General features: G+C 52.9%; 1 protein-coding gene across 4 annotated transcripts in view; it reads left to right on the top strand.

Moving 5' to 3' along the window:
- IGDCC3 (immunoglobulin superfamily DCC subclass member 3) overlaps positions 1–22,644 on the top strand; it is a 44,834-nt gene extending 22,190 nt beyond the window's left edge. For 3 of the 4 annotated variants that reach the window (XM_021100139.1, XM_021100143.1, XM_013993298.2), the window contains 12 exons: positions 13,526–13,670; positions 13,999–14,129; positions 14,567–14,704; positions 16,031–16,189; positions 17,380–17,545; positions 17,842–18,089; positions 18,287–18,451; positions 18,747–18,938; positions 19,056–19,160; positions 19,880–20,018; positions 20,177–20,396; positions 20,662–22,644. In XM_021100139.1, the coding sequence (XP_020955798.1) occupies positions 13,526–13,670; positions 13,999–14,129; positions 14,567–14,704; positions 16,031–16,189; positions 17,380–17,545; positions 17,842–18,089; positions 18,287–18,451; positions 18,747–18,938; positions 19,056–19,160; positions 19,880–20,018; positions 20,177–20,396; positions 20,662–20,859 (2,006 nt within the window). In that variant the 3' untranslated portion in view covers positions 20,860–22,644. Of the gene's footprint in view, positions 1–3,324; positions 3,407–13,525; positions 13,671–13,998; positions 14,130–14,566; positions 14,705–16,030; positions 16,190–17,379; positions 17,546–17,841; positions 18,090–18,286; positions 18,452–18,746; positions 18,939–19,055; positions 19,161–19,879; positions 20,019–20,176; positions 20,397–20,661 lie in introns of all 4 variants that reach the window. The other variant, XM_021100146.1, reaches the window with a different exon arrangement.

Raw genomic sequence — 25,014 nt, 5'->3', positions numbered from 1 at the left:
GAGGAGCGAGGGGGATGGGAGCTTGACACAAAGCGCTGACCTCTGCGGAGTGGAGCAGATGGTCCCACTTACTCCTGCCGCCGAGCGAGCGGCTCTCAGGCTCGGGGCCCTGACCCCGCCCGGCAGCCGAATGCCTGAACTGGGGCCCCGCGGGGGCCGGGCTCCCGCATGCTCCTCCACCCGCCCCGCTGCTGCCCGCTCTGCGTCTCCTGCCACTGGAGTCAGTCTGCCTGGACCAGCCTGTCTCCTTGCTCGGTGGCTCGGCTGAGAACCTGCCCTTGGATGCTGGAGCCGGAGGGAAGATCAAGATTCTCAAGAACCTGCCAGGCCAGGGGTACTCAATTCTGGTTATGCACTTGAGACATCCTCATGTGCTCTCATAGAAACACAGATTCCTGAGCATCAAGTCCCACCAGGGATCTGAACTCTGGCAGTGGAGTCCAGAAATCTGCCTTGGTACCCAGCACCCTAGGTTATTCTGATACACAGTCAAGTTTGAGAAAGGGGGTGTGGTGCCTAGTCCAAGTCCTTAATTTCATCGAAGTTGAAACTCCAGTAGAGGAAATAACTTGTCCAGGACTAGACAATGACTTGTGCAGGGTGGGGACTTGGGTGGAAGGGAAGGTGGTGGGGAATGACCGAGACCATATGACCCTTAAAGGCAGCATTCAGGAAATAGTTAATGAGGACTTACTATTTACCTTGGCTTTGTTCTAGGTGCTGGAGGTAGAAAGGTAAATTAGACTGTTCTGTGCTGGTAAGGGTCTCATAGGCTAGTAGGCAATTGATGTATGAGCAGCTGATTCTAATACAGTCTGTTAAGGGCTAGCAAGAGGCACAAGGCAACACATTCAAGGCAGGAGTTAATTCTGCCTCATTTGGGAGATGTGAAAGATGGGGTGCTAGTAGAGAAAATAGCAAGAGAGTTCCAGGCAGTGGGGACAGCAGAAGTAAAGAAACATAAGCACGAACATCTATGATATGTCCGGGGAAAGCAAATTTGTCTCGTGTGGTCAGAGTACATAGCACATGAAGAGAAAATTAGCTACATTTGAAGCTGAGAAGATGAAACAGGACCTAATAATGGAGACACTGAATAGCATTCCCAAGAAGAGTACCTGATTCAAGGCAATGGAGAACCACCATAGGTATTTAGTGATCACATTGCATATTCAGGAAGAAAGATAATTACAGCTTCAGTTGGAAGATGGCGAGGGAGAGAGGACTGGAAGTGGGAAGGCCAGAGAGGGGAAGCTATTACGGAAAGTTGAGAGTGAAAAGAGCTTAAGCCAAGGCTTTGGGAGAGAAAAGGGAGGTTAGACTAGGATTTAGTAAGAGGAAGAAGCCTTATTTATGGGGAAGAGGGAGAAGGATGGGGCAGTAACCCCTTGGTTTGTTTTAACTTGGGCAGTTGGTACATGATGAGGCTGTTAATAAGAGTCACAGGAAGGGAAGAGGTTAGGGGTGGGTGTGGTGATTCTTTGGATTCAAGGGAAAGCTTTTGAAACCCTCTGCAGATGATTCCTGGGCCTAGATCTCTGACAACTAGACAGCAGCAGTGGAGTTCCCCAAATAAGTCGACGTCCACGAGTTGGTAGCCCTATCCAACCAAGGAACTCCATGATCCTCCCTTGGCATGTGGGCCTCCGTCTTCCCCCAAACAGATAAGGCTTCCTCTGGAGTCTTGTTGAAGGGCGTGCAGGGCTGAAACCTCTTGTGGTTCAGTGTTGAGCTGCCAGAGATGCTATAGAACCATGAGAGTAAATACAGCATCAGTCAAGGTTTGCGCATAGGAGAGAGTCCTTTCCTGGGTGGAGAGACTACTCTACCCAGTGTTATCCTAAAATCTTAACAGTATGCACCTTAGAGTTTCTTGTTTAGCCTCCCCCAGTCCCATTTTACAGATGAGTAAACCAAGGTTGGAATTAAAAGGTCTAAAGGGAAACTGTGACAGAGCCAGGCATGATCCCAGGTCACCTCTCCATTACCTAACCCCTACTGTATTAGTCCCTGCAAATCCTAATATATGGTTCTGGAAATTTGAGGGAAGTATCTGTTTTTGTTGAGTTGTCCTCATGGTCATGTGAAAGCAATTTACTTAATCGCTCCAGCCTGGGCCCCCTAACCAGACACCCTTCGGAAGGTGAAGGAGATCCGGTATCCTGACCAGAAGGACGGAAGTTAAGGATGTTGTGGGCCTGAACGGGTTTACATAAGGAAGATTGGTGACCCTGACACCAGCGGAGACGTGCAGTCTGTGGAGAAGGGCTCTGCTGGGCCTGGACATTTTCAAGTCTAAGGCAGAGAGGGATTCCCAAATCGACTGCCACCCTCTAACCCTGCACCCTTGGCTGGTGCTTGGAAGCAGATGCGTCTCAAAGCCGGATGAGACTTTATAGCTCGTCCAACTCAACTCCCCCATTTTACAGAGGAGGAAACTGAGGCCCAGAGAGCGGCTTTGGCTTTATCAAGATGGCACATCCAGTTATGAAAAGGGCTGAGTCAGTCACAGCTACTCTTCCCTTTGGCACATCCATGCCCTCTCCCCTGCCACTCAGCCCATGGGAGCCACTACCTTTCACAATGTTTTGTCCTCCCCTGCAAAATCAGGAAAATAAATTACTCCTCTATTATATAAGGACTAACAGGTGACAGGAGTAACCCTACAGGCCCCATCCTTGCAGCTCGGTGTCCTGGCTTGCTGATTTGGAAATGCTCATGGAAGAGCTATACCGGGGAATAGCATCTAGGTTGTTTATTTACCTGTGTTAATAGAATTTAGGAAACATGTGGGCTAATAATACCATCTTATCATGGTGCTTATCTGCATTAGTTACACTCTAGGAAACCTACTTCAAACTCTGGAGGAATTCACTTAAAATGAAGCCTGGTGTGTCATGGGTGTTTCTGAGTATGTGTAGGCATGGTGCTTTTAAGGGTCTAGGATGTATGCCTCTGTGATTTTCTGTGCCAACATCTGCAGTTATGGTCAGTCATGTTTGAGCCGCATTTGCGGGGCGGGGGTGTATCTCAGAGCTGTGATGCTGGGAAAGAGCACTGGATTTGGAGTTAGACCACTCTAAGTTCAAATGCATGCTTTAGCATCATGAAATGGTAATGTGTGACCATCATTAAATGGCTGTGTGATTTGGGGCAAGTTACTTAACTTCTCTGAGCCTCAGAAGGTCTTGTAATCTCTACCTCTCAGGGTTATACTGATACTATATCAGTGGCTTCTGCGTGTGTCTATTTTTCAGTGCTGTATTGTTATTATGGTACCTAAGATCCTGGCACAGGTGCTTTTATCCTTCTGATATTTTTCAGGAGCTTGGGTGGAAAATCTAAGGACAGGCCTATGGAATGGAGGGAATATGCTCCTGGGGTGCCAGGGCATCATCTTGCACAGGTTAGCTGTCAGTAAGTATTTGTCGAATGAATAGTTAGAGTCGATTCAATAGGTGTGCTGTGTAAATAGGACAGATGACGATGTTTCCCAAACCCCAAATCAGGACACATCCTCTGACTCATTGCCTGATATGTGGGATGAAAATAGGGCAAAATATTTGAAACTGGGGCTGCTTTTGAAAAGCATGGGGTAGGTAGGGTGGTCACATGGGGTGGGTGATACTCCTCCCTCTTTCCTGTCCCCTGAATGTGTAGGGGTCACACTGAAAGCAGGGGTCAACCCACCCGCTGGCAGGCGCACCACCTTTGTCCCACAGTACATGCTCCCCCAGGCACACTTCACGCCCTCCGCGGGTGGGCTGGAGGCACGGGAGGGAAGGGGGAGTTCATGGAGCCTCTGAATTATGGGCTGAATAATTAAAAGTAGGGCTTTGAGAAGTTTTATTCTTCTTGGGTTGTAAAAGCCAAGCCCAAAGGCTGCAGAGAGCCCCAGATTGTCTCCCCTGCAGCCGTTCCTTGGGCCCTACTGTCCCTTGGAATCAAAGATCAGGCCATAAAAGTTCGATGGTCACCAGCCTACAAGTGGGCCAGCAACTGGATGCAGGGACTTTTCCCAAGCTGTGTCCGGCCCCCCACTGTCCCCTGCTTCTCCCCCTCATTTGTCAGAGGTGGCTGCTAGGAGGGAGGGGAGAGACATGGATTTATGACTGCTGACTTGAAAGACAAAGTTGCCTTTTGTGTTAGAATTGGGGCTGGGGGAGTGGTGAGCTGGTGGTGGTGTGGGAGGGTGGGAGGGAGGGGTTGGGGTTCAGGGGCCCAAGGCAGGGGGTAAGGGGCTTGAGGAGGCAGACAAAAGGATCCAGAGGCTTCTCAGAGCAGGGTCACCAAGCAAAGGCCCAGATGAATCGATTACCCCCAGCAAAGCTAAAGAGGGCCCCTGAACCATCACAGTCCTCAGCAGCTGTTTGTAAGCTCTGGACACCATCCTCCCACACCCATCTAACACCCAAACCCTACACAGTGCCTCCGCCCAAAAACACTTTAGATTCAGAGCCTTAATTCAACTTTCAGACCTCCCTCTGGAGGCCCAGGGAAGTTAATACAGGTCTTCTAAATTCATCCTTTCCCCCGCCCCAAAGGTCAGTAGCCTCTGGAGGTTCTCCTCTACCAGAGCAAAAGTCAGGGGCAAAGTGGGGACTCAGATATTGGGGAGACTGGGCCAGAGTGTTGAGAGTGAGTCCAGGCCAGAAAAACTGATGGCAAAACCAAGATCCCACTGGGGACCGTGGCAAGTTGCGGCCTCTGCAGGACTCGGGTTCTCTTCCATCCACGCCCTCCCTCCTTCCCATGTGCATGTAGAGAGAGGACATTTACAAGTGCTTTGCAGAGTGTAAAGAGCATGTGAGGTGGGACTTGGCAGGCCTCCTGGCCCTCCAGGGGTCACTCTGCCTGGTGGGTCTGGGTGGAGGCCAGAGTAGCCATCGGGTGCCTGAGTCCAGCAGGTGCTTTAACTACACCTCGGAGAGCCACATCCATCCCCTGGAATGAGCCTGGCCAATAAAGGCATGAGTTTATGGGCTTCATAAACATTTTACTAGAGAAATCAAGGCCTCAATTACCCAATGGCTTCTTCCAACTGACAGCTCGCCCAACTGGGGCCTCTGTGAAGCCCCCAGGCAGAAGTGAAATAGAAGCCAAGCTCTGGTTTATACCCGGTTGCCCCCTTCCCCCAGCACTGACCCTCTCACCATTCAGAACCTGCGCGCTGTCTTGACTCACTTCTCCAGAGGGCTCTGCCACTAACTGAGTCTTTGCCTCTCTGTGGCAAGATGATTCCACTCTCAGAGGAGATAAACCCCCCACCCCTGATCCCACCATGCTCTTCTGTAACCTCTCAGCACCTTTCGGTTCAAGATTCTATTTTCTCTCAACAATAGCTAGCAAGTGGAGTTCCCGTCATGGCGCCGTGGTTAATGAATCCGACTAGGAACCATGAGGTTGTGGGTTCGATCCCTGGCCTTGCTTAGTGGGTTAAGGACTGGCGTTGCCCTGAGCTGTGGTGCAGGTCGCAGATACGGCTCAGATCTGGCGTTGCTGTGGCTCTGGCATAGGCCAGCGGCTACGGCTCCGATTCGATCCCTAGCCTGGGAACCTCCATATGCTGTGGGAGCGGCCCTAGAAAAGGCAAAAAGACCAAAAACAAAACAAAACAAACAAACAAAAAAAACCATAGCTAGCAAGTATTTGCTGTTTACCAAGGACCATGCTAAACCCTTTACAAATCTATCTCCTTGATTTCCCCCCAGTGCAGCAGCTTTAGCAATATGAACTATTATCATTCCTATTTTATGAGAAAGTAGAGATTTTGAGAGTCTAAGTAACTTGCCTGAGGTCATAGAGCTAAGAGTGGTGGTGTTGAGTTTTGAACCCAGTTCAGATTCCAGAGCCTGTACAATCAACTCTTCACTGTACCACTTCCTCAAAGTGCTCTTAGCAAGTATTTCCCCACTAGGAGTAGAAATCTTGCCATATGAGACCTTCTCTGCCATGCAGTGTGACAGTCTCAGGATATCAGCGAATGCAGGCCTTGTCAGCAGTCTCTCAGTCTGTGCACCCGGGAGAGGAGAGCTCAGGCAGGAGCAAGGCTGGAACAGTGATAAAGATGGAGGAGAAAGCGGGGCTCGCTGCTGGGGCAGCAAGAGAGAGGGAGCAAGACAGGAGGCAGCTGTGGGTCTGAGGCCTTGCCTTGGGTCTGGACGTGCTGTCCAGTAGATTTTCTGTGGTGGTGGGAATACTCTGTTGGTGTTGTCCCATAAGGGAGCCTGTAGCTCCTTGTTGCTACTGAGCCCTTGAAAGAGAGCCAGTAAGCCAGAGGAACTGAGTTTTTAATTTAAGAGGCTACAGATGACTAATGGCTACCATATTGGATAGCACAGCAGTGTTCACTACAGATGATGGCTGACATCTGCTCAGAGTCCTCTGGTGAGGTAAGGCCCTGGTGGGCTCAGACCATCTACAAGGGTCTTCAGGCTCAAGGCATTTTTTCACATCACAAATGGCTGAAGAGTTATGGGTGTTTTCCCTCAGAAAATGTTTCTCAGGGAACAACCCAGACATCAAGTATTTGAAGGTCTACTGTGTGAAAAACAAAATTGTGTAAAAAAAAAAAAAAAGTGTGCCTTCTAGAGTGGTGCTGTCCAGTGGAAGTATCATACCTGCCACTAATTCTAAATGTTCTAGTAGTTACACAAATAAATTTCAAAAGGAAACAAGTGAGTTAATTTTAACACTAAATTTTACTTCATTTGTCTAAAACATTATTATTCGAACATATAATCACTGATTTTAAATTATCAATAAGTTTTTTTACATTTTTGAGACAAAATCTTTAAAATCCAAAATGTTACCATTTTGGAGTTCCTGTTGTGGCTCATTGGGTTAAGGACCCAGTGTTGTCTCTGGGAGGTTGCAGGTTCCACCCCTGGCCTTGCTCAGTGGGTTAAGGATCTGCTGTAGGCTGCAGCAGCAGTTCTGATTTGACCCCTGGCAGGGGAACTTCCATATGCCACAAGTGTGGCCACAAAAAGAAAATAAAAATGTCATCATTTCAACTTGTAATCAATTTTTTTGGTCACGCCCATGGCATGTGAAAGTTCCAGAGCCAGAGATCAAACCCGAGCCACAGCAGCAACCCAAGCTGCTGCAGTGATGACACCAGATCCTTAGTTTGGTGCACCACAAGGAAATTCTCTGTAATCAATATTTTAAATTATTAACTCTCATTTTTCCCAACTTTGTAATTGTGGTAACTACGCATAATGTAACATTTACTGTCTTAATCATTTCAAATATGCAATTCAATAGCATTTAGTGCCTTCATATTATTGTGCAAACCATCATCATCATTTTCAGGATTGTTTTCTACAAGTGAAACTCTCTTCCCTTTAAACAGTAACTCCCTAGTCCTCTCTTGCCATCGGCCTATGGCAAACACGATTCTACTTTCTGTCTCTGAATTGACTACTCTAGGTATCTCATATAAGTGGAATCGTACAGTATTTATCTTTTTGTGACTGACCTATTTCACTTAGCATGATGTCCTCAAAGTTCATCCATGTTGTAGCGTGTGTCAGAGTTTCCTTCCTTTTTTAGGCTGAATAATATTCCATTGTATGTATAAACACGTTTTGTTTGTCCATTTGTCCTTTGATGGCTACTTGCACTACTTTCAACTTTTAGCTATTGTGAATAAGGCTGCTATGAACATACATGTACAAATATTTCTTCAAGATCCTTAATTTCTTTTTTGGCCACACCATGGCATGCAAAAATTCCCTGGGCCAGGGATTGAACCCATGCCACAGCAGTGACCCGAGTCACAGCAATGACAATGCCAGATCCTTAACCCTCTGCCAACCAGGGAACTTCTAAGACCCTAATTCTTTGGGGTATATATCCGAAAGTGGAATTACTGGATCATATGGTTGGTTGTTCTATTTTTATATTTTTGAGGAACCACCATGTTTTCCATTTTCCAAAAACACCAATTTACATTCCCACCAGCAGTGTACAAGGGTTCCAATTTCTCCATATACTTGCCAACGCTTGCTACTTTCTATTTTTTGTTTTTGATTTGATAGTAGCCATCCCAATGGGTGTGAGGTGGCATCTCATTATGGTTTTGATTTGCATTTCCCTTGTGCTTAGTGTCTATTTTCTACTAAGTCTTTGAAATCCAGTGTGTGTTTTACACTTAGAGCCCATCTCAATTTGGACTGGTCACCTTTCAAGTGCTTAAAAGCTGGCTATTACATTGGAAAATGAGATTCTCAAGGGAAAAGGTGGGGGCCGTGCATGGAAGCATATGGGGTTCAGGCATGTTTCTAGTATAAGGAGAAATGTTACAATTATCTGAGCTGCCTGAAGAGGAGCAGGACATTTGGAGTGTCCATGGTCCTTGGCAGGGGTGGGTACCAGGAGGGGCACTGGCCTTGAAGGCCTTTAGAAGAGCCTGTAGGTCATGGTTGTTGCTCTCAAAAGGCTGTATGAGTGGAGTCAGTCATTGCCTCAGATCCTCAGTGCCACTGGCTTTGCAAGTCTGTGTTTTGAACTCTGTCCCAACAAGCCCACTGAGCTCTTTGTTGTCACACACCAGATAGGAACCTGGCTGTAGCCAAAGGGTTGGTGGCTGGGCTTGGGGGATGCTGCTGGCTTCCCTCCCAGCACTCTGTCTCGACCCTTCCTGCCCCCCAGCGTCCCCCTGGAGCCTGTCTAATCAGATCCAGGCCTGACCTCACCAGAGGTCCTGGACCAGGAGGAAAGTCCCCCTCCCCTCCCTAAGCTGCTCTAGATCTGGCTCTCAGGAGAGCCCCCTCCCCTTGGGTGATTTATAGGGGTGTCCAGGAGCCATTTCCTGCCTGTTTCTGCTCCCTTCCAGCGCCCCCCTCACGGGGGGGTGGGGGGCGGAAGGCGGGTTGCTGGGCACTCTCTCTGACCCTCTCTCCCCATGGCCTGACTGTCATGGGGGGCACAGGGAGTAGCTGGGAGATTCCTTCTCACACCGTTTGGGGACCAAGGCGCTTTCTTCTTCCTTTCTCCATAATGGCTCCCATGCATCCACTGTTATCAACCACACAGTGGCCTCCAGGATGACTTGCTCAGGGATCAGGGTTTTCAGAGGTCCAGTCCTCAGCCCCATGTACCCATGGTCGTCCAGGGATGCCTCCGCCCCAAAGAGACATGATGAAGGACAGTTTCCCCTTGACTCTGTGGCCTGCAGAACAGGCTTATGAACCAAATGTCCCACTCAGAGATCAGAGATCTATGTGGCCCTGAGCAACTTTCTCCCCGACTTCCTAAAGAAAAAACACTCTTACTTGTGAACACGGAGTGGAAGATTCCCCAACTAAGCTGAGCGTGGACAAAGTCCTGTTTATGAAGGTGACAGGAGTCCGAGCTGGCAGGCCCTGAAGGGTACCTGTTCACCCCTTCATTTGTGGATGAAAGGAGTGGTGCTCTTGTTGCTGAGTCCAAGTTCATACTGCTGGCCACATAAGCTGAGAGACGGGTTGTTGGCGCAAGAATAGTGACTTTATTTGGAAAGCCGGCAGGCCGGGAAGATGGTAGACTAGTGTCCCAAAGAACCATCTTGCCTGTGTTTGGGCGCTAGTTTCTTTTATAGAACAAAGAAGGGGAGGTGAGAAGGTAAAGTAAAAGAGGTGATAAGTTATGGCAAATATTTCCTGCTTCCAGCCAGACTCAGAGGGGATGTGTTAATTTTTTCTTGTTGGCAGCCATTCACAGGTGGGCCTGGTCAGGATATTTCCTGTGAGCTTAAAAAAAAAAAAAAAAAGTATTTGAGCTTAATGCCTGGGCATGGGAGCCAGGTTTCCCAGAGCTGGGCCATTCTATATACTTTAAGCGATAAGCAGCATCCCTTTAGTGATTAAGTTGTAGCAAAAGCAATAGAATACAAAGGTTAAAGCAAAAGAAACAGGGTGCAGATTTGTTCTTCCCTATTACATTCTGACACTGCCTGCCCAGGGTCCCAGGACAATCCCCCAGGACATCCTAAGGGATATACAGGGCTGACCCAAGGGTTGGAAAGGGGTGGGAGGAAGGGGAGGGAAGAAGGAGCCTCGGATAAAGAGGACCCCCCCCCGCCTTATTGCAATACCTGCCTGAGACCACATTGTGCAGCTACCTGGGCTCTAAGGGATGGGACGGAGGACCATCTCTGGGACTCGTTGTCCTCCCTGCAACTTGCAACCCAGGGCCAACTCCCACTTAGTGAAAAGAGGCCGGGCCAGCCTGCAGTCCACTCTGGGGTCGCCTGTCTTCAGAGAGTGAAAAACTTGCTAGAGAGCTAAGGGATGGCCCAGCAGAGGGCTTGGGGCATGGAATCTCTGATTTGGGGCTGGTAAACCACCAACGGGGCCTGATCATATGTTTCCTGTTCACAAGAAGAATGTGTTGGCTTTAGATGAGTGGTTTTCAAGCACTTTTTATTTTTTTTTTTTTTTTTTTTTTTTTTTTTTTTTTTTTTTTTTTTTTTTGTTGTTTTTTTTTGGCGTGCGCATATGAGTTCAGTAGTCGATTGGCTGTAGCACTGCTACACCAAGCACAGCAACCGGATCGAGCACTCTCCTACACACAGTCACGCACGGATCGTTAACTGGCAGCAGATTGAAGCCTATGATTCTAGTCGGATCGTTAAATGGCAAAAATATTTCAAGCACTTTTTAAAAGTAAGGCTATCGGTTGGGTGTTCCTGTTGTAGCTTGATCGTAACAAATCCGACTAGCATCCATGAGGATGCAGGTTCGACCCCTGGCCTCGCTCAGTGGGCTAAAGGATCCGGTGTTGCCATGAGCTGCAGTGTAGGATGCAGCTCAGATCTGGCATTGCTGTGGCTGTGGTGTAGGCTGGCAGCTGCAGCTCCAGTGCAGCTCCAATTTGACCCCTAGTCTGGGAACCTCCATATGCCTTGGATGCAGCCCCTCCCCCCAAAAAAGAAAAGCTACCCTTCAAATGAAATGTTTGGCAGAACTGCAATTAAGTAAAGCTGACTGGCTGCTCCAATGGAAGGAAGATGTGGGGTCCCGGGTGGCGAGGGGCCCCAGCTGCATCCCAGGGACCCCAGGGGACCCCCAGGACTGTGTTGTACACAGTGCGATGATAATCAGCCTGGCTCCTTAACTCCCACCTCTTCTTGCTCGAACATTCCTCTCCAGCATCACATTCAACCCCTGCTTTGTCATTGTTTAGTTTTGGGGGGAGAAAGAAGGTGGAGCCCAAACTTTCTCCATCCGCAGTGCCCTGAGGAGAAGCAGCCCTTTCCCTTGTCTCTATCCTCAGGCCAGCTCCTAGCTCTAGGCACCTCCAGGGAGCCCAGAAGAGGGGCTAGAAACACAAAGGGATCCGGTTCCTTAATGAGGAGGCATCTGCAGTCAGCAGAGCCATTAGTCCCCGCCCCAGGTCCCTGGGGGGCTGCAGGCTCTTCTCCAGCTGGAGTGAGGAGGGGACAGGCAGCTCCCTGGCTTCTGAGTGGGCAGGGCTGGGAGGGGACCCAGACGGCTGCCCCAGGAGCCTGGGTGCCCTCTCCACTCCCTGGGTCTGCCTCCAGCCCTGCCCTCCTAGAGGGAGAAGCCTGGAAGCAGTAGAGTGGCCCCACCAGTGCCTCAGCCCCCTCCCCCAAGCCCTTAGGCTGACCTGCAGGCTCTTGGCCAAACACAGCCTTTGGCCTGAGACAGGACAGGCCGACCTCCGATGCTCCCTGAGGATTATTTCACCAGGGCTGATGGGGACACCAGCTGGGGCATTTGCCACCACCTCCCTAGGGCCCCAAGGTACCCTTTGTAAGGGCTGTACCTACATGGGGATGTGTGTGATTGATGATCCACACACAACCAGAATCACACACCAGCCGCAGGAGCTGAGGGACACCACCCCCCATTCACATCCAGCCTCAGCCACCCACACCACAGGCACAGAGACAGCCACATCCTTCCAGCAAGCACAGCCCTGCACACATGTGCCGGGAGGCGCTCACACCCATCAGCCACCCTCCCAGGAGGCCTCAAAAGAGGAGGAGGCAGGGCTGGGGATTTTTATGCATGTTTATATTTAATGAACCACATGCAAATGAGATGGAGAACGTGCCACAAAAGAGTCAGCCCCCAGAGACCTGAGAAGAAGGGCACAAAGGCTCAGCCTTTCTGAGCTGCCCTGGAGTCCTGAACAGGCCGTCACATTGAGGGGGGCCTGAGACGGAGGGTGTGCCCGCCCACACCAGGGAGCCAGGAGCAGGAGCCAGGACCAGCTCCGGTGTCCCTGCTGCCATGGGGGGAGGGCTCCTTCTGGGAGGGGACAACTGTCCCAGTTGATGGAGTGCTGGAGGGGAGGGGCTGCCTGCCTGGACAGATGGTGAGCCGCCTTCCTGCACTTGAAGCAAAGTGGGTTTTAATGAAATCACAGCCCTAGTGCTGAAGCTGGAAACCCGGGTGGGAGGGGCCCCTTCTCTGGGCTTTACAGGTTGGGGAGTGGGGCTGGGTGGGAACGAGGGAGGGCAGGATCGCTTAACCAGCCTAAAATAGGATGGGGAGTTCACCACGGCCCCTCCCAGGGATCGGAGCTCCAGCATTTAGTTCAGACAGATCCCCCAAAGGTGGGGAGGAGGGTCCTTGAATATTTATGATACATTGAAATGTAGATTGGTGGGACTGACAGTCTTCTGAGAGGCTTGTCACCTTAGATGGATACACCATCCATCCTCTTGGGGTGCCTTGAGAAGCTGCAGAAGAACTGGGGAGAAAGGGATGATGATGAAGGGAAGAAAAAGCCACTGGGCACTGGTAACCAGGGTCTAATGACCAGTGTCCCTGCTAGGTGACACTGGACTAATCGCTTCCCCTCTCTGGGACTATGTCCTGTTCTATAAAATATGCAGCATAATACTTAGCACTTGCATACCTTAGGGGGAGTTTGTAAAAGTAAATCCGAAGGCACCTGGAAAAGTGGGGCACAGGCCTTTCTCTGACCAGCCTTTGTGTGTCACCAGCCCAAGATTTCCATGTTCGAGGTTTATCATCCAAGAATTTGTTCAGGAGTCCGTCGTGGCAGTGTTAACGAATCCGATAGACCATGAGGTTGCGGTTCGATCCTGCCTTGCTCAGTGGTTAACGATCCAGCTGCGTGAGCTGTGTGTAGTTCAGACGGCTCGGATCCGTGTTGCTGTGCTCTGGTAGGCGGTGCACAGTCGATTAGACCCTAGCTGGAACTATATGCGCAGAAGCCCAAAGAAATAGCAAAAAAAAAAAAAAAAAAAAAAAAAAAAAAAAAAAAAAAAAAGAATTGTTCGTACCTTCTCTAAGTGGCCTATAACCATCCCTTAGGGGGAGATATTTCCCACTAATAAGAGGCAGAATAAGTACTGCTGTGCCAACCCCAAGCCATTGCCCTGTTATCTGCCAGCTCCAGGAAAACAGGAAAACACCCTGCCCCTGGGTGGGGTGAGCTCCGGGCTCTGGGACCCTGAGCCCCACCCCCCAGACGCCCTTGCCTGTCCCTTCCGCAGTTAGCAGCCTGCCTTTCCCATACACACTTCCCTTTCTTTCTCCAGCTATGTCAGACTTCCACGTACATCCCCAGGCCACGGTGGGTGAGGAGGGCGGCGTGGCCCGCTTCCAGTGCCAAATCCACGGGCTTCCGAAACCCCTGATCACCTGGCAGAAGAACAGAGTCCCCATTGACACAGACAATGAGAGGTGAGCCATGGGTGGGGAAGATGGAGTCAGGGGGACCCAGAGTTGGGCCCGGGGTCTGGGCCTTGAACAAGGCCAGTCTGGTGGTGGTGGTGGTGTCTCTGCAACTTTGTTGAGACCGAGTATATCTGTGTGGCTTGTGGGCCCAGATTCCAGACTCCCATCCATGAGAAGATCTGTGTGTGATTATTGTCAAGGCCAGAATTGCAGGTGCATCCATCCACCTATGACGATGAGATTGACACGAGGACAGGGCCTGGGTCCTGGGTGGGGTCTGTGATGCTGTGGCCCCTGATGCTGTGCTCATGGTTGACCATGTCCCCCACCACAGGTACACACTGCTGCCCAAGGGCGTCTTGCAGATCACAGGCCTGCAGGCTGAGGACAGCGGCATCTTCCACTGTGTGGCCTCAAACATCGCCAGTGTCCGGGTCAGCCACGGGGCCAGGCTCACTGTGTCAGGTGAGGGGTCTTTGCCCTGCCTTGTGCTTCCCTCCACCCTCAAATCAATCCCCCTTCAACTGAGCCCTGGAGCCTAGTCAGCCAAGTGTGTACAGAGCACCTTCTGAGCACAGAGATCTGGGCCCTCAGGGTGAGGGTTCAGCCAGAATCTGAGGCCCTGTCCTAGCTCGATTCTCCCTGAGGAAGCCTGCCCTCTGCTTATGAGTGATTGAATGGGGGTGGCTCTCCCATTGCCAGAGGCTCTGCAGAGTCTAACTGGAGAAATGAGTGTGTGTGCACATCCTGGAGCCACTGGCATCTCCTCTCTGCCCCCAGGACCCGGCTTCTGGGCAGAAGCTTGTCCCCCACCTCCCATGTCCTAAGCTATATGGGGGCGGGGGGTGAGGAGGTGGGAAGGGTCCCAGCTAAAGTTAAGCAATGTGTCATCCTCCTCCCAGGCTCGGGCTCTGGGGCCTACAAGGAGCCTACGATCCTCGTGGGGCCTGAGAACCTCACCCTGACGGTGCACCAGACAGCCGTGCTCGAGTGTGTCGCCACGGGCAACCCTCGCCCCATTGTGTCCTGGAGCCGCCTGGGTGAGCCTCATCCTGCAGCCCCTGCCTCTCCCACCCTGTCCCACCCCCGGGAGGGCCAGTCTCTTCACCCAGCTCCTGGAGGGAACTTGGAGTCCTGTTTGTTCTCCGTGGGGGTCCGTTCTCTCTGGGGGCAGGGGGAGGGGTGGCTTCCCTCTCCTTGGCAGGACCAGGGAGGTCCGCCTGCCCACTGCATTCTCCCTCCCCATGTGCAGATGGCTTAGCTCCCCGGGTTACCTCGTCCGTCCCCACAGTCCTGCGCCAGCTCCCCGCCTCTGTGCTCCCTTCACCCTTGGCATTGCCATCGGACCCTGCAGAACCCCTCTGTGGCTCTCAGCACCCCTAGTCTCTCTCCCCTCCTGCTCATCTCTGCCCTCCACACCCTGGCCATCCTCCCCAGCCATGCAATCCCAAGCCCCTCAAAATCCCAGCCAGTTGGCACACCCTCGCTCTGGGCTCCCCCAGTCTCTAGCCTGGCCCCCTAAATCCCCAGCCTAAATCCCTAGGCAGCTGAAGGAGAGAAATGAAAGGGTGCAGATGGGCCCACATTGTCTGAGTGGAAAGGTCACTGGGGGAAGGAGAGTCTGGAGGGGATGGGGTGGGGTCGCATTCACAAGGAGACTGGGCCACATTGTAGCAGCTGAGTGATTGGGGAAGGAGGGGGCAGCAGGCGGGATAATGGAGTAGATTTCACCACTTCAGGGACTGAATGGGGAGCTGTCTCCTCGAATTCTGACTGTGCTAATCTGATCCTGGGTGGGGGGAGGGCCCGGGGCCTGGGAGAGGCTGGAAAGAGTGGCCTCACCATTAGGAGGAGCCCATAGGCTGTGCAGGGACCATCTGGTGCAACTTTCCCCAAAGCGTGATCTGCTTTGGGGGGAAAGAATGGCTTGGTGCTCTCACAAGTATGGGAAGCAGAGTTAACCAGGTTCCTTTGCGGTGGGACTTCTCAGAGCCTTTATGTCAATGGGCATTGTGACAGCCCAGGAAGGGAATGGCTATTTAACCATGGGGCTTTTTTCAGGAGAGACAAACCAGGTTGGGAAATGTCCATGTAACCCAACCCCCCTACTTTCCTGACTGAGAAACTAAGGGGAAGGGATTGGAAGGTCACCAGTGAGGCGGTGACAATGCTAGGATTTAGGACCCAGGTCTCTGCTGCTAGGTGAGAGTTTTCTGTGCCACCTCCACAGTGCTGTGATGCTCGGAGGGAGGAGTCAGTGTCAAAGACTGAGGGGGGGAGGCTCCTGGCAGGTTGATGGGTGGCCACTTCCATCCTGGGCATTCTTCCGGCGCACCTGCCTCCCTGACACTCCCCTTCCTCTGCAGATGGCCGTCCCATTGGGGTGGAGGGCATCCAGGTGCTGGGCACGGGGAACCTCATCATCTCAGACGTGTCGGTCCAGCATTCAGGTGTCTACGTCTGTGCAGCCAACAGGCCTGGCACCCGGGTGAGGAGGACGGCACAGGGGCGGCTGGTGGTGCAAGGTACGAGCTCCTTAACCCCATCCCCTGCCCCCTCATTGAGATCCCTGGCCCAGCCCATTGCCTTATTCTCACCCACTATCCTATCCTCACCCTGACCTTGCCCCTGCCCCTCTCCAGGCCCCCAGCCCAGGCCAAAGGCAGCAGCTCTCTCTCTCCCTCTCCCCCAGAAATGTGTATGGGGAGTGGGAGGGCATTCTTGTCATCAGCCCCTCCAGGTGCCATTGCCACCCCACCCCTGTCATTTCCACTTTGGACTCTCAGCTGGTCTCCCCGATCTGTGTCGCTCCCACCTGTCCCTCCCCACACATGCTGTTCTCATTCACACGTGTGGCACTTCCATGCTCACACCTGCCCACACGCTCTTATCGTGTTTGCCATGTCACACTCTCACACCGCATCTCCCGCCACACACACACACACACACACACACACACACACACACACACACACGCAGCCAACCTCTAGTCCCATTGTGTTCAGGGCCTCTGCAGCTGACCAGGTCATTCTGTCCATCCTCTTGCCCTGGGGTTCAACTGTCCCTGTGAACTGGCCCTGGGTTCCCGTTCTCAGGGGTTTTCTGTGGTGGGTCTCTCCCAGAGAGCTGGGCAAGAGGTGGGAGAGAGGGGATGAGGAACTTAAATGCCTGTTTGTTTAGCATTCCGTGTGCTGTTAATCTGTCCAAATGAAGGTGATGGAGCATTTCATTTCTCGGGTGTTAATGGAAGCTTGAGGCTTGGGATTGGAGGAGAGTGGAATTGAATGTAGGGGTGAGGGGGGCCGGTACCGAGGGCTCATCCATCTCCCCGTCATTACTGCCTTCGAGGTGCAGCCAAACCTATTAGCACATTTATTTATTTAACAATTTCCTGAACAGGGAGCTCAGCTTGATTGCTTTCGGATACAAATGTCAGTCTTTTAAATAGTCATTAAAATGGAGTCCTCTCCTGGGTCTGCCTCTCTGGGGCAGAGGGAGATGAGGCCTGGCTCCCTCTCCTGGAACCTGGGTCAGGGTGGGAGGCTGGGCCCTACCTGGACGATTCTCCTAGGGGTGGGGGTGGGGGGTCCCTTGGCCACCTTTCCCCTGCAGACCTCTGGCCCCACCCTCTCCCCTTTCCTTCACCAGAGCTGTCCCCTCCCTCTCCACCTGACCCCTCACAACTCTCTTGCTTCTCTGTGCCCCCCCACCCCAGCACCAGCAGAGTTTGTCCAGCACCCCCAGTCCATCTCCAGGCCGGCTGGGACCACAGCCATGTTCACCTGCCAAGCCCAGGGTGAGCCGCCCCCTCACGTCACATGGTTGAAGAACGGGCAGGTGCTGGGCCCCGGAGGCCACGTCAGGCTCAAGAATAATAACAGGCACGTGTGTGGTGTGTGCACTGGGGTGAGGCCTGGGGAAAAGACGGGGAAGAGGGTCTAGAATGAGTGGCCTGGGCAGGCTGTGCACCTCCTCCTGGGGGCAGAACCCTAAATCGGGGGTCTGGAGACGTGGGTTTGAGCCCCAGGCCTGCCCCTAACTTGCTGGGAGTCCTCAGACAAGCCTGTTGTCTTCTGGAGGGGCTCAGTTTCCCCATATGAAAGATGGGGAGATTTGGCTTACCTCCAAGGATTCTCTGGAAGGAGGAGGGGGTCTGAGGTTCTCCCTCCCCCTGCAGCACCCTGACCATTTCTGGAATCGGCCCTGAAGATGAGGCCATCTACCAGTGCGTGGCTGAGAACAGCGCTGGCTCCTCTCAGGCCAGTGCCAGGCTGACCGTGCTGTGGGCCGAGGGGCTGCCTGGGCCCCCCCTCAATGTGCAAGCGGTCTCCGTGTCATCCACCGAGGTCCGAGTGTCATGGACTGAGCCCGTGGTCAACACCAAGGAGATCATCGGCTATGTCCTGCACATCAGGAAGGCTGCCGGTGGGTCGGGCCCAGGAGGGCAAGGCTGCTCTGCAGCTCCTTCCTCCTACTGTGTCTCAGCCCCCTCAATCCTGCACATCCTGACCGGACACCTTCCCTCCCTTCTCCCGGCTGCACCTTGGCTGCCCTCATTTCACCAGTGTGGCCAGGAGTCCCTCACGCTCCTTCATGTCCCTGCCCTGCCCTTGCCTCCCCAGATCCGCCGGAGCTGGAGTATCAGGAAGCAGTCAGCAAGAGCACCTTTCAGCACCTGGTGAGCGACCTGGAGCCCTCTACTGCCTACAGCTTCTACATCAAGGCCTACACACCCCGGGGGGCTAGCTCGGCCTCTGCCCCCACGCTGGCCAGCACTCTAGGTGAAGGTGAGGTCTGGGCATGGAGCACAAAACCACAGACACTCAGGGTATTGTGGTGGAACCCCTGTGGGCAGTTGTTCAGGTTGTGCACTGCACAGGGTTCTTCACTCTGAGGCTAAGTGGAGGCTGGGTGTCCTTTTCTAATTTACATAAAGGTGCTATTTGAGCAAGCAGAGACCCTAGGTTAGAGGCCAGGGACCCATCGGGCTCGGGTGGGGGGAACTGGGTCACGGGTGGCAAGTGGGAGAGTGGAGCTTCAACCACCAAATCCTCACGTCTCAGCCTCCTTCTCGGCCTGCAGCCCCTGCCCCACCCCCACTGTCGGTGCGGGTCCTGGGCAGCTCCACCCTGCAGCTGCTGTGGGAGCCCTGGCCCCGGCTGGCCCAGCACGAGGGCGGCTTCAAGCTGTTTTACCGCCCAGCAAGCAAGACCTCCTTCACTGGCCCCATCCTGCTGCCGGGGACTGTCTCCTCCTACAACCTCAGCCAGCTCGGTGAGGCGGACATGGCTGGGGCTTGGGGAGCCGGGCAGGGGTGCGGACCCCTCACCAGGGACACAACCGCCCAGTGAGGCCTGGGGTGGTCCCTCAGCAGCCTGGCCTTCCCCCCAGACCCCACTGCAGTGTACGAGGTGAAGCTGCTTGCCTACAACCAGCACGGGGAAGGCAATGCCACAGTCCGCTTCGTGTCTTTGAGGGGAGCATCTGAGAGGACAGGTGAGGAGTTCCTATTGTGGCTCAGCAGAAATGAATCTGATTAGTATCCATGAGGACGCCGGTTCAATCCCGGGCCTTGCTCAGTGGGTTACGGACCCAGTGTTACCATGAGCTTGTGGTGTAGGTCACACACGAGGCTCAGATCCTGTGTTGCTGCAGCTGTGGTGTAGGCCGGCTCTGATTCGACTCCTAGCCTGGGAACCGCCATATGCCGTGGGTGCAGCCCTAAAAAGACAAAAAGAGAGAGAGGACAAATGAGGGTTGGGGATGGGGTGTGGCCAAAGACTGGCACTCAGGAAAGGAGGTCAGGGGCTGAGGGAGGAGGGAGCAGACATCTAGGGAAGGTAGGAGTTTGGAACAGTACATGCAGCCCTGGAGAACATAGACCTGAGTTTCCTGTTTGGCTGTGTGACCTCGGGCAAGTTACTTAACCTCTCTGAGCCCCAGTTTTCTCCATAAAATGGGAATACTAATCCAAGCTCTGTAGAAACATACGGAGGATGAAATGGCCCATATAAAGTGTTATTCCTAGTATCTGGCACAGAGTTAGTGCTCAGTAATTAGTGAAAAGAACCGAAAAGGTTGAGCTGGGATATCATAGACAAGGGCAAATGGTATGTAGACTTAGGGGCAGGAGCAGCAGCCGAGGGGGCAGGAATCTGCATGTGCTGGGTGTCTGGAGGCCCCAGCCTCCAACCTGTTCCTGCCCCCACCCCTAGCCCTGAGCCCACCGTGTGACTGCCGGAAGGAAGAAGCCACCAACCAGACGTCCACCACAGGCATCGTCATCGGCATCCACATTGGGGTCACCTGTATCATCTTCTGTGTCCTCTTCCTCTTATTCGGCCAAAGGGGCAGGTGGGCCCTGAACCAGGGAGAGGGGGCTGGGCCGGCATGGGATGGGCAGGCCTGGGGCAGGAAAGCCACAGGGGAGGGAGTGTTTGGGGCACCTTGTCTGCATCTTTTTATTCTTGCTCCTCTCAAGTCCCTCCCTCTAACTCTTGGCTAACCCCTAGGGTCCTCTTATGTAAGGATGTGGAAAACCAGCTCTCCCCTCCTCAGGGCCCCAGGAGCCAGAGGGACCCTGGCGTTCTGGGACTGAATGGGGCAGGATGGGGAGAATTGGGTCCGCTGGGCCGAGATGAGAAACGTGTGGACGTGAAGGAACTGGAGCAGCTGTTCCCCCGAGCAGGGGCCGTGGGGCAGCCGCACCCCAGGCCTCACCCAAGACCCATGGTGAGTGCCCCCACCCGAGCCAGCCGCCTCCGCACAGGCTCTGCCTCTTCACCGTGGTCGCAGGCCTTGGCCATTGGCCCTGACCAAGCTGCAGCTCTTCTCCAGGCACCAGACCAATGGCCACTGCGTCTCTCTGTGCCCCGCGTCAGGCAGGGAAGCCTGGAGACTTCACCCCTGAGTGGGACTGAGTCCAGAGCCTGACACCTCTGGCTGGGGGCCTCTGGCCTCATGCTGACACCTGTGTGACTGTACCTTTCCCCGGCAGGATCCCGAGGCCCCTGCCCTGTGCGAGGAGACCCAGCTCTCCATGCTGTCCCTTCAGAGGTGTGGTGTCCTGGAGGAGATGGCATCGGAGGCCAAGGCCCCCTGCGTGGGCCCCCCTGCTGCCCTGCCACCCCAGGACAGAGACCCTGGCCTCCTGAGTGAAGGACCAGCTGCCCAGCCAGCTCACTCAGGCCAGTAGCCAGTGTCCGGCCCTTGAAGGAGCAACCACCCCATTCTCAGGTCAAAGGCAAGATTTCTCCTGTCATGTGGGATTCGGATGGGGGCTTCCCAGCATTTCTGTCCTGCCTGTTCCTCAGATTGTCAAGATCTACAGTTGCCTTGGCAGGGAACCCCTCCAAGGACCCAGAGGGGATCCTGCGGGAGCACACCCCCCCACCAGGTGAAGCCCCCCTCCCCTGTCGCCACCTCTGCTGGAACCCACATGACGTGGAACTGAACTAATATTTTCCTTTAAAAAAATAACACACTTAAAAGTCCAAAAAAAAAAAAAAAAAAAAAAAAAAAGAAGAAGAAAGAGGAAGGTGAATTAGACTCCAAAAATACGCCCCTGCTGTGGGACTCTGACACTGTCACCCTCCATGCCCTTGTCTTCTCAGGATAGATGTTTGCTGTTTTGGCTCTCAGCACCTACCTCAGCCGGAATGAATGTCCTTGGGGGTGTGGGGTTGTGGCCTCAGCCCCCTGCCCCACAGAGCCCTGAATGCACTCCTACCTCAAGCCCCTTGAGGGGCATCCCCTCCACCCACCCACCCCCACATTGTTATCCAGAGTTTTTTTAAAAAAGGGAAAAAAAAAAAAAAAAAAAAAAAAAAAGCACTTCCCCATTTCCAGGTGTGAAAGAAAATGTCTACCTCGAGGCTCGCTGGCTCTCGGGCCTGTGCTGTGTCCCTGGACCCTGCCTCCTAGGGCTCCTCACCAAGGGTGGGCCTCTCGGGGCCTGCCGAAATAAAGATGGAATTGGTCAAAGAACGTTTTTTGAAAAAGCCAAAAATAAGAGGAAAATTCATTTCTGGGAGTATAAATTGTTACTCGAACTAGCCACCTCCCAGCATGCTGCCAGCGCCCCGTCTCGTCTGTTTGTCCACTCCCGTGGGGACTCTGTGTCAGCCAGCTCTTCCTTGACGGGGACCCCCAGGACCCTCTATGCCCCTGGGCCCAGAGAGGGTGAGACGGTCACCCCGCAGCCTGCCTCCTGTCCCACCCAGACACAGAGCCGTGGGGGCAGGCTGGCCCTTGGAATGTACTGTGTGTGCCGGGTGTGCGTGTGCAAGGGCAGGTCCCCAGCCCTCTGTCCTATGGGACACCGCCAGCCTGACCCACTCCCTGGACCGTGGAACAACCACTGTCAGCAGATGTGGCCGGAAGCTATTTTTCTACAAGGTGTGTTTAAGGATTTATGTTCTTGTGACTTCTTGTTTTTCTCTTTTCTATTGTGTTGTTCTTTGAAAGGCTTAGTTAAAAGATGGAAAACAAACAAACGAAAAAAAAAAACAAAAACAAAAAAACAAGGAAACAAATACCTATTTTTGGTTATGCTCAGAAACATTTTTTTAAATAGCAGAAAGAAAACTTTTTTTTAAAGAAAAAAAAAAGTGTATTCCTTAAGTATGAGATTAGACCATAACATTCCCTGACTCCCAACCCTCTAGGGACCCCACCCCAAACTTTAGTTCATTAGCTGAAGAAAGTAGCCTCAGTGTTATTAGAAGACTGCAGTCTTGTCCATAAGGACTCAGGGAAGGGCATTGTCCCTTCTTCCTAATGCTGAGCCCAAGCCCAGGGTGCCGCAAACCTCCCAGGCAGTGCCCCTCAGTCCCACAGTGACTTCTCTGCACCCCCTTCATCCTGGAACCCCCTCTCCCATGGGAAGGGTGTGTCTGGAGGAGAGGGGGGGGCCGCCTGGCCTGTCTTGGGTTTTGTCACACTCATTTTGACTGAATAAAAGTCCTGTTGCCAAAGTGAATCTTGGGTGTTTTGGTGGCTGTGTCAGGCTGTGGGGGAGGGGTGGGAGTGCTGGGATTAGGGGAGCCAGGGTGGCATCGAGCCAGGCAGACTCCTGGGTACCACATGTAGGTGCCTTACATGCTGGGCCTTCTCTGCAGGTAGGGAGGCTACCTAGGCTCTCACAACCTTCCTGGTCTAGTTATCATCATCTTCTCTTACAGATGAGGGAACCGAGAAAGGATAAGAGGAATGAAGGAAACATCTTAAATCTCACCCTGGAATCTTGGCAGGATCAGAGTTTGCATCCGGGCCAGGGCACCAGGTTCCAGGGTCAGACTTCTGATCTCTGCCTGTGCTCCTTAGCTGGAGACCAATCCCTCTGGCCTATAATGACACACCGCCAGTATTTGAGCTGCAGCTGCCAGCCTACACCACACCTACACCGCAGGTCACGGCAATCCTTTACCCACTGAGCAAGACCAGAGATTGAGCTAGTTGGGTTCATTACCGCTGAGCCACAACAGAAGCTCCTTCTGGGTGACTCTTTTCAGGGCACACAACCATACCCCTGGCCAGCCCTCCCCACTCCTCCCTGTCCTCTACTCAGTTCAGGCTCCCGAGGCCAGGTATCTGGGGCTGCCCAAGCTTAGGATAGGCCAGGACGAAGATCTGGAGGTCTTAGTGGGCCCTCAAGCTTAGAAAGAGGCAATAATGGTGTAATGAAACTGCTTAGGATCTCAGTGTCCCCTTTGCTGCTGAAACGGAAAGCCAGGGCTCACCCCTAGGAGGCTCTGTAAGTCTGGAGGGCCAGATTCTACACCCAGATGCATCTGTTTTATTTTTTCATTTTTTGGCCACACCTGCAGCATGCAGAAGTTCCTGGGCCAGGGATCAAACCTGAGCCACAGCAGTGCCCCAGCCACAGCAATGACATTGCCGGATCCTTAACCTGCTAGGCCACCAGGGAACTCCTCCCAGATGTATCTTTTGAGAGGAACAAACTAGGACAGTGGTTTGCAAACTTGGTTCTCCAATTGTGGCTAGAGGCCTGGGGGGATCTCTCTGCCCTCCCCTCACCCAGAGCAACTCCACTGTTATCTGTCTTATATGCTGGACTTCACCTGAGATTTCATTTGAAAACAGGGTACTGCACCTAAAAGCCTCCACCCTGGCACTTCTGAAAGAGTCCTGCAGGAGTGGTTGGGGCTAAGGTCCATAAATAGTGATGGTGCTATGGATGCTGAGCTAAGAAAGAGAAGTCTGAGGCCACAATGGTGCCTGTCCTGGGTCTTGCAAGGTAGTAGTTGATTTGTCCTGATGTTCCCAGAGGAAAGAACTAAGCCCAAATATAGACATAACACCTCACCCTTCTCTACGCAGAACTTTACAAACACAGGAATTCTTCATCCATGTCGGCCATCTGAGGACCACTTGGGGAAGTGGTGGGTTTATCATCTGATGGAGCAGACTGGGGGTGGAAGAGCAGACCAGGTAACCTCTGGTGCCCCTGTCCCCTTCAAGAGTCCAAGAAGCTAGTATCCACGCCCCCAAGGGAGGGGTCCAGAAACCTTTAAAAACCACCTGATCGGACTCATGCAGATATATGCAAGTTGCACACAAATCACATGCAAATATAGGCAGAGCCTGTTCTAACAAGACCCTGAACTGGGCGAAGGTAAAAGGAGAAACAGAGTTCCATTGAGGAAGTTTGGCAGAAACTGGTATCAAAGCTGAGTGGCCTGGCTACAATCTGGGCCCTGGGATCTCAAATCATCCAGAGGCCTCAGGCTGAAGGCCTCCACCACATACACCCCCTGCCACCCACCCACACATACACACTTTGGGCAGAAATCAGTAGCAGCCAGGGCTTGCAATCTGCTCCAATTATCTGATGCTCCAATTATCTGCCCCACAACTTAGTGACTTCACCTAACATTTCTTTCGCTCACACATCTGCAGTTTGGGCAATGCGCAGTGGGAATGACTGTCTCTGTTCCACTGGGCATCAGCTAGAGCAGCTTGGAGCCAGGGGGCTGGAATCATCTGAAGACTCACTGGTCTCACATCTGGTGGCTGATGCTGGCCGTCGGCCCCAGCACCTACATGTGGCTTCTCCATGTGCCTGGGGGCTGGGCTCCAAGGACAGAGCCAGGCAGGGCCTGTGTCATAGTTTAGAATCTAGCCCTGGATGTTCCACAGTGTCACTACCACATTCTATTCATGAGAAGCAAATCACTAAGGCAGGCACATTCCAGGGAGGGGAGTTAGATTCCACTCGGATGGGAGCAGAGTAAGAAGCTTTGGGCATGTTTGACCACAGGACTCCTTTGTGGGGATGGGTGGCGAACAATAGGAAGGCCCACTGGAGAGGCCCTGGGGTGTGATGGGA

The sequence above is a fragment of the Sus scrofa genome, chromosome 1 (assembly GCF_000003025.6).
Source record: "Sus scrofa isolate TJ Tabasco breed Duroc chromosome 1, Sscrofa11.1, whole genome shotgun sequence".
In the NCBI taxonomy this organism is placed as follows: Eukaryota; Metazoa; Chordata; class Mammalia; order Artiodactyla; family Suidae; genus Sus; species Sus scrofa.
Note: the sequence above shows the minus strand (reverse complement) of the source record. Positions and strands in the feature narration are given on the sequence as shown.